The 9,091-nt window shown below is 42.5% G+C and overlaps 2 protein-coding genes across 2 annotated transcripts; one reads left to right on the forward strand and one right to left on the reverse strand.

Moving 5' to 3' along the window:
• Positions 1 to 168: 168 nt before the first annotated feature.
• Positions 169 to 1,770, reverse strand: LOC122762178 (inter-alpha-trypsin inhibitor heavy chain H5-like). Its single transcript, XM_044017377.1, has 3 exons — positions 1,660 to 1,770; positions 1,532 to 1,576; positions 169 to 336 (listed from the first exon to the last, which is right to left on the reverse strand). The coding sequence occupies exons 1-3, from the start codon at positions 1,768 to 1,770 to the stop codon at positions 169 to 171; spliced, it is 324 nt and encodes a 107-aa protein (XP_043873312.1).
• LOC122762179 (inter-alpha-trypsin inhibitor heavy chain H2-like) lies at positions 263 to 9,088 on the forward strand (the record flags this gene model as incomplete). Its single annotated transcript, XM_044017378.1, has 12 exons — positions 263 to 326; positions 4,917 to 5,009; positions 5,290 to 5,319; positions 5,487 to 5,525; positions 6,706 to 6,878; positions 6,962 to 7,066; positions 7,804 to 7,966; positions 8,046 to 8,153; positions 8,252 to 8,380; positions 8,475 to 8,591; positions 8,676 to 8,844; positions 9,047 to 9,088. Coding segments are annotated over exons 2-12 (1,162 nt in total), but the record flags the coding sequence as incomplete, so codon positions are not given.
• Positions 9,089 to 9,091: the final 3 nt, after the last annotated feature.

Consider the following 9,091-nt stretch of genomic DNA (forward strand, 5'->3'; position numbering starts at 1 on the left):
TGTGTGTGTGTGTGTGTGAGAGAGAGCGTCTGCTAAATGACATGTAATGTAATCATGATACAAGTTTACGAACTCCTGAGTGACTTAAGAAAAGAATAACAAGTTACAGTTGTTGTTACAGTTGTTGTTACAGTTGTTACAGTTGTTGTTACAGTTGCAGTGAGACACTCACATGGTGAAGTTGGAGACAAAAGCATCAGCAGGAATGTGGAAGTGAAAGGTGGCGTCAGCGGCAACGCTGAGACGGTTCAACATGACGCAGTAAACAGCCGTGAAGGCGTAACGAGAGATGATGGTGGTTCTGATGGACAGTTCCTGGATGTGAGGTTTGGTCTCCTACAGAACCCACACACACACACACACACACACATAAATCCCTGCGGTACCTACAGGTGAAACAGCGCCATCCTCTGACACAAACTCAGTTTCCACAGATATGTTTTTCTCATGAAATGAGATCCAGAGGTTTCATCTGTGTGTGTGAGCGTCACAACATATGTGTGTGTGTGTGTGAGCGCCACAATATCTTTTGTGTGTGTGTGTGTGTGTGTGTGAGCCGCCACAACATCTGTGTGTGCGCCTGAGTGCTCAAGCAACATCTGTGTGTGTGTGAGCTGGCCACAACATCTGTGTGTGTGTGTGTGAGCGCCACAACATCTGTGTGTGCGCAGTGTGTGAGCTGCCACGCCAACAACTGTGTGTGTGGTGGTGTGTGAGCGGCCACAACACCGTGTGTGTGTGTGAGCCGCCACAACATCTGTGTGTGTGTGAGCCACAACATCTGTGTGTGTGGTGGTGCCGCCAACATCTGTGTGTGCTGCAGGTGTCTGAGCCGGCCAGCAAACAACTGTGTGTGTGTGTGTGTGAGCCGCCACAACTGTGTGTGTGAGCTGCCACAACATCTGTGTGGGCGTGAGCCAAACATTCCAAAAGGTGTGTGTGAGCCACAACAACTGTGTGTGTGTGAGTCATGAACATCTGTGTGGTGGTGGTAGAGCTGCCACAACATCTGTGTGTGTAAGCGCGGAGCCACAACATCTGTGTATGCAGGTGTGTGTGAGCCACAACATCTGTGTGTGTGCGCGGTGTGTGTGTGTGAGCCGCAACATCTGTGTGTGTGTGTGTGTGTCACAACATCTGTGTGTGTGTGTGAGCGCCACAACATCTGTGTGTGTGTGTGTGTGGTGTGTGAGCCGCCACAACATCTGTGTGTGTGTGTGTGAGCTGCCACAACATCTGTGTGTGTGTGTGAGCCACACATGTGTGTGTGTGTGAGGCCACAACATCTGTGTGTGTGTGTGAGCTGCCACAACATCTGTGTAGTGTGTGACACAACATCTGTGTGTATTGAGCGCACAACATCTGTGTGTGTGTGTGTGAGCGTCACAACATCTGTGTGTGTGTGTGAGCGTCACAACATCTGTGTGTGTGTGTGTGAGCGTCACAACCCCTGTGACTTCATGTAGGTCAGTGGTCATATGATCAGTTTTTATAGAAGAACACGTCTTATGTAAAAGTGAATGACTTTTACCTTTGTTAAGATTGTTTTCACCTGTCGTGGAATTCTGGGAGGAGCCTGTGAGAGCGAGGGAAGAAAAAATAAACAGGTCAAAGGTCGTGAATAAAATCCAGAATCTTCTTCATGATTGAACGTCTTACAAAGTTTAAATCAAAGTCTGACACGTCTGGAGCCATGTCCTCATCCTTCTGCAGCTGTTCCTGAGCAGCACAGCCCATCTTCATCATCGTCATCATCATCATCATCATCATCATCATCATCATCATCTTCTTCATCTTCATCAGCAGACCCTCGTTTCAGTCCTGATCGTTTACAAGTAACAAAGACGGAGAGAGACACGTTGTTTACAGAAGATCCTCTGAGTGTGAACGTGTGAATGAGTGAGTGACTGCACTGAAGCGTGACATGGTGAGGAGGAAAACACACCCACCACCCACACACACACAAGGAGGAGGAGCAGGAGGAGGAGGGTGACGGTATTTCCTTCAAGGAGGAAAAAAGAAAATGAATCGTCAGAGAAGAAAACGAGGACAAGACAAAGTTACTTTGTGTTTTCATGAGACACAAACTGTGAGCGCCCCCTGCTGCTGAGACACACACACACACACACACACACACACACACACACACACACACACAGAGGCTCAGTCTGACTGAAAACATGACTGAAAAACAACAAACTCACAACTCACTCTCCTTCACCAAAGTCCACGAGAAAATCACTGAGGCGAGAAACTACATGACACTTAACGCGCAGTATTAGAAACATGTGAACTAAATAAATACAATTAAATAAAAACATGTGAACTAAATAAATACAATTAAATAAAAAACATGTGAACTAAATAAATACAGGTAGAAAATAAAACATGAACAGAAAAATTTAATACAATAAAAGCAATGTGAACTAAATAAATAAAATAAAAGCGTAGACTAAATAAATAAAATAAAAACATACAAACCAAATAAAATAAAATAAAAACATATAGAAACTAAGTAAATACAATAGAAACATGTGAACTACATAAATAAAATAAAAGCATGCAAACCAAATAAAATAAAAATAAAAACATGCAAACTAAAATAAATACAATAAAACATGAACTAAATAAAATACAAAATAAAACATGCAAACCAAATAAATAAAAATAAAAACATGTGGAGCTAAATAAATACAATTAAATAAAACATGTGAACTAGGCCAAATACAATTAAATAAAAAACATATTAAAACTAAATACAATTAAATAAAACATGTGAACTAAATAATGCAATTAAATAAAAAACATGTGAACTAAATAAAATACAATTAAATAAAAAACATGTGAACTAAATAAATACAATTAAATAAAAAACATATAGACTAAAATAAATACAGTGTAAATAAAAAACATATGTGAACTAAATAAATACAATTAAATAAAAAAACATGTGAACCAAATAAATACAATAATAACATGTGAACTAAATAAATAAAATAAAAACATGCAAACAAAATAAATAAAATAAAAATATGTGAACTAAATAAATAAAATAAAAACATGCAAACCAAATAAATACAATAAAAACATGTGAACTAAATAAATAAAATAAAAACATGCAAACTAAATAAATAAAATAAAAACATGCAAACTAAATAAATAAAATAAAAACATGTGAACTAGATAAATACAATTAAATAAAAACATGTGAACTGAATAAAAAATAAAAACGTGAAATAAATAAATACAATAAAAACGTGACCTAAATAAATAAAATAAAAACGTGAAATAAATAAATACAATAGAAAAAACGTGAACTAAATAAATAAAATAAAATAATCATATAAAAACGTGAATAAAATAAATTAAAATGAAAAGAAACGAAATACAATAAAAACAGATTTAATAAAAACGTGAGCACAAGTGATTTTTCTTTAAAAGGGACATATTATACCCTATTTCCCCCATTAAAATAGTTCCCTGGTGTCCTAATGAACATGTCAGTGACATGCTTTGGTCAAAATACCATAAGGATGAAGCACCATAGCAGTTCAATAACCCTGTTAAACCCGCCCCTTTCAGAACACTCTGTTTTGTGCATGGTCCCTTTATATGCAAATGAGACACAGGCAAACACACACCCACTTCTTCCAGGGGGTTTCTGATTTGACCTCTTTACAGCGCTCACTCGCTCAGCTCCTGTTCCCTCTGCTCCATTCCTCTCCCCCTCCCTCCACTAGTTCTCTGACAATATCAACATGGCAGCGTGCGTCACAGGAAGAGACGTCCTACATAAGGATGGAGCCGAACACTGTCCAACTGTAAATCAGTTAAAAGCACTTAGGGACAGCACCACTGATCCACCGCTGACCTTTGTATGTGACTGTATCAGACTGAGTGTGTGCTCCGGTCATGGAGGACGTACTGACCAAATATGTTTAATAAGGACGTGTCAGAATGGTCAGTTATGACCTCTATGTGACCTTTTCTTAACAATGTGTGTGTTTGTACGTCGCTGACTAAATACTGATGTGAAGTGGTGCGAACACACGTTTGCTGACTTTATCATCGGCACATTAGCTTCATATATAAAATCCTCTGTAAAACACTGTGCTCCACTGTGCAGCCACCAACAGCACACTTGTCCCTCCGCGTTGACATAATAGCGCTCTTCCTCCCTCGCCTGCACTCTCGCAGGGACAAGGTGGAGCTAAGGTGGAGCTAAGGTGGAGCTCTCCAAGTAAACTTACTGGTGGGGCGGTAACATTCACGGTGAAATGCGCATGCTGCCGTCATAAGTGCAGGGAATTCAACATGGAGTGTTTTATCGTCTATACTTACACTCAGGGGGACCACGAAAACATGACTGAGTATTCTTTTTCCACACTTTGGCGACTGGTAGAGCCTCCAGAGTCCCAAATATAAGTATTCAAATGATTAAAATGATAAAGGGTTATGGTACAAATAAACCCTACAAATAAAAATGATTGATTTTGCATAATATGTCTCCTTTAAGGCCTCACAGTGTTTCAGGATGAAGCAGCTGTGGTTTCGGCTTCCTTTGCTGCCATCTTTTGACTGTAAGGAAACATTACATGTTTCATATTCAACGTGTGTGTGTGTGTGTAAAAAGGCAGGTGTGTGTGTGTGTGTGTGCAAGTGTGTGCGTGTGTGTGTGTGTGTGTGTGTGTGTGTGTGTGCAGTGTAAAAGTAATCTCTGCCCACTCTGCAGGTCAAAATTCAAAGTTTCAAAGTGTCCCTCTCTTCTCTCAGTTCCATGAAACACAGCAAATATTGACTGGAGCCAAGAGTCCACCTCCACCACCACCATCATCATCATCATCATCATCATCATCATCATCGCTGCTCTGCACAGGGACATATATCAGTGTGTGTGTGTGTGTGTGTGTTTGAAGGAAACAATGAAGCGAGTGCTGCTGCTGCTGCTGCTGCTGCATCAAAGCTGCTGCTTTGAGTTTGTCATCGATGGACGATGTGAGGACGAGACGGTGAGTTTGTATCTTTTCTAACTGCAGCTGAACTTCAGCCTCAAACGTCTGAAGAATATTAATATTTAGAAATAAAGACGTTTGACCTTTGACCCACACTCACACTATACAATGTTTTTCAGTATTTGGCTGTAAAGTTGATTTAAATGGACATGAAATATGAAACATTTCATCTGTGACATTCAAATACAATCATTTTTAATATGAAACTTTCCTGCTGTTTAATGTGGATTATTTCAGATTACAACAAAGTTAACACACATCACATTTGTTTCTTCAGTTTCAGGATCAGGATCAGCAGAGACACAAGGTGACAACTTCATCCATTCATCCATTCATCAGTCAGCTGCACATAAATCTATGGAATTCACTTTTAACTGATGACACACTGTGTGTGTGCGTGCGTGCATGCATGCATGCGTGTGTGTGTGTGTGTGTGTGCGTGCATGCGCGTGTATGTGTGTGTGCGTGTTGCAGAGAGCCATTTTGACCAGCGAGGAGCAGGAAGACTTTGAAGTAAGTCTCTCTCTCTGTCTGTCTGTCTCTCTCTCACTCTCTGTCTCTCTCTCTTTCTCTGTCTCTCTGTCTGGCCTGTCTCTCTCACTCTCTGTCTCTCTCTCTCTTCTCTGTCTGTCTCCCCTATCTCACTCCCCTGTCTCTCTCTCTCTCACACCTCTGCCAGTCTCCCTCTCTGCTACCTCTGTCTGTCTCCTATCTCACTCTGTCTCTCTCACTCTCTGTCTCTCACTCTGTCTCTCTCACGCCTGTCTCTCTCTCACCTCTCTGTCTGTCTCTCATTTCACCTCTGTCTCCTCACTCTGTCTCTCTCCCTCAAGACTCTCCGTCTGTCTCCCTATCTCACCTCTGTCTCTCACTCTCTCTCACTCTGTCTCTCCTCTCTCCCTCACGCCTGTCTCTCTCTCTCTGTCTGTCCCCTATCTCCCACTCTCTCTCTCACCCCTCTGCCTCTCCTCACCTCTCCGTCTCCCTCTCTCTGACTCCCTGTCTGTCCCTCATCTCACCCCTCTCTGTCTCCTCACTCTGTCTCGTCTCTCTCACTCACCGTCTCTCCTCACTCATCTGTCTCTCTCTCACCTCTCACGCCTGGGTCTCTCTCTCTCTCTCTCTCTCTCTCACTTGTCTCTTCTCTCTGTCTGTCTCTATCTCACTCTCTCTCTCTGTCTGTCTCTATTTTCACCTCTGCCCTCTCTCTCGCACTCTCTGTCTGTCTCCCCTATCTCACTCTCTGCCCCTCTCTCACTCTCTGTCTATCTCTCTCTCTCCTCACGCCTGTCTCCGACTGTGACAGAGTTGCATGTTATCAGACGATCAATAATCTGTTGTTTGAACTAATCCATGTGACTGAAAGGTTATTGACTTTAATGCTGTTTTTCAGTTGTTTTGTTTACAGTTTTTAAATCTGATTTAATGATTTTTTTTGATGTGATTTGGTGATTTGATGTGATTTAATGATTTTATTTGATGTGATTTGATGATTTGATTTGATGTGATTTAATGATTTTATTTGATATGATTTGATGATTTTATTTGATGTGATTTGATGATTTTGTTGTTATATTATGCCCTGCCCACTTTTAACCAAAAACATGCATGAGGTGACGTAGGTCAGAGGTCAGGTTTGACATTGATGTAAAAACAATAAATAAAGAGGCTCCTCCCACCTGGTTGTGCTCAGGCCATACGCGGAGATGACATCACCGTTAAGAGCTACAGGGTGGAGAGCCGCATCACGTCGCGCTTCGCTCACACCACCGTCAGGAGCTCAGTGGTTAACTCTGGTCCTTCAGCTCAGAGCATCGGCTTCAACGTCCAGATTCCCAAACGAGCGTTCATCACCAACTTCACCATGTGAGTCCAGCAGGTCCACATCTGAACATGAACATGAATTCATTCATCACTGTGATGCAAACTTCTCGCTCCTCCTGCTGCAGGAATGTGAACGGGATCACGTTTGTGGGTTCGGTGAAGGAGAAGACCGTGGCCAGGAACCTGTACACTCAGGCCAGAGCCAGAGGGAAGGCTGCAGGCATAGTCAGGTAACAGAACCTTCTGTAGATCCTTCTGTAGATCTTTTTGTAGAACCTTCTGTAGATCCTTCCGTAGATCCTTCCATAGAACCTTTTGTAGATCCCTCTGTAGAACCTTCTGTAGAACCTCTGTAGATCCTTCCGTAGATCCTTCCATAGAACCTTTTGTAGATCCCTCTGTATAACCTTCTGTAGATCCTTTTGTAGAACCTTCTGTAGAACCTCTGTAAAACCTTCCATAGATCCTTCCGTAGATCTTTCTCTAGATCCTTCTGTAGGTCCTTCTGTAGAACCTAATGTAGATCCTTTTGTAGAACCTTCTGTAGAACCTTCTGTAGATCCTTCCAGATCCCCCTTCCATAGAACCTTCTGTAGAACCTTCTTGCAGATCCTCTGTAGAACCTTCTGGTAGATCCTTTTGTAGAACCTTCTTGCAGATCCTCCTCTCTTGCAGAACCTTCTGTAGATCCTTTTGTAGAAACTTCCGTAGATCCTTTTGTAGCACCTTCTGTAGATCCTTCCGTAGATCTTTCTGTAGATCCTTCTGTAGAACCTAATGTAGATCCTTTTGTAGAACCTTCTGTAGAACCTCTGTAAAACCTTCCATAGATCCTTCCGTAGATCTTTCTCTAGATCCTTCTGTAGGTCCTTCTGTAGAACCTAAAGTAGATCCTTTTGTAGAACCTTCTGTAGAACCTCTGTGGAACCTCACAAACCACACACTGAGTCATTTCTGCTTCAAACAGAGCAAACTCCCAGGACATGGAGACCTTTAAGACAGAGGTCCACGTTCCTTCAGGCAGTCACATAGAGTTTGAGCTGCACTATCAGGAGATGATGCACAGGAGACTTGGTTTCTACGAGCACTCGCTGTATCTGCAGCCAGGGAGACTTGTTCCTCAGTTCCAGGTGAGAAACATCACCATCACACGCGTGTGAACAGTGAAACAAAGTTTTCTTCTCTGACCACAGTGTCCTCTGTCTTCAGGTGGACGTTTACATCTATGAACCAAAGGGAATCTCAACAGTAGAAATTCCAAACACTCTGGGGCAACATTTCAGTGAACTCATCAAAGTCACGTCCACCAAAGACAAGGTTTAGAAAACACTTTAGATTTATAATAGTAACATTTAAAATGTTATCTGCTGTGAATGAGGAATGGCCACATGGTGGCACTGTTTCTCTGTCCTCAGGCTCATGTTGTATTTAAGCCGAACCTTCAGCAGCAGAAACTCTGTGAGAACTGCAGTCACAGCGTCATCGACGGAGTGTTCACTGTTAAATATGACGTGGTGAGAGACGCTAACGCTGGAGAGCTGCAGGTAACACACACTGAGACACACACACTGAGACACACACACACACACACACACACTGAGACACACATACATGATGACCCTGTTTTTGTCCCCTCAGGTCTCTGATGGACATTTTGTCCACTTCTTTGCGCCATCCAATCTGTCTCCTCTTCCTAAAAACATTGTGTTTGTCATTGACGTCAGCGGCTCCATGTGGGGAGTCAAGATGAAACAGGTGAGTCCTAACCTGTCCCTACATCTCACCTGTGTCTCCTGTGTCCTGTCCTCACATGTGTGTCCTGTCCTCACCTGTGGACAGACGGTGGAGGCCATGCAGGCGATCTTAGACGATCTGACCGTGGACGACTTCTTCAGCATCATCGACTTTAATCACAACGTCCGCTGCTGGAGCGAAAGTCTGGTTTCAGGATCTTCAATCCAGATCCAAGACGCCAAGAATTATGTCCAGAACATCAAACCCAACGGAGGTGAGACAGCAGCAAGGGGACCAAGCGTCTGTCTGTCTGTCTGTCTGTCTGTCCATTCATTCATCATCCTTTCATATCCATCAATCATGATCTATTCGTTCATGGAATGCTAACAGCAGTGACAGTGTAGATGTTAGCTAAACAGACAGGAAATGATGAAATCACTGAGATTGTCTCTATTTCCTGTGACCTTTGACCTCAGGCACCAACATTAACGAAGCTCTGCTTCGAGCCGTTCAGATGTTGG

This window comes from Solea senegalensis, unplaced genomic scaffold, assembly GCF_019176455.1.
Source record: "Solea senegalensis isolate Sse05_10M unplaced genomic scaffold, IFAPA_SoseM_1 scf7180000015335, whole genome shotgun sequence".
Taxonomy (NCBI): Eukaryota; Metazoa; Chordata; class Actinopteri; order Pleuronectiformes; family Soleidae; genus Solea; species Solea senegalensis.

Coding starts and splice junctions, on each gene's coding strand:
- LOC122762178 (XM_044017377.1), bottom strand. CDS start 1,770: ATGATGATGATGATGATGATGACGATGATGAAGATGGGCTGTGCTGCT. Junction 1,577..1,659: donor CAGACTTTGATTTAAACTTT/GTAAGACGTTCA, acceptor TCGCTCTCACAG/GCTCCTCCCAGAATTCCACG. Junction 337..1,531: donor TGAAAACAATCTTAACAAAG/GTAAAAGTCATT, acceptor TGGGTTCTGTAG/GAGACCAAACCTCACATCCA.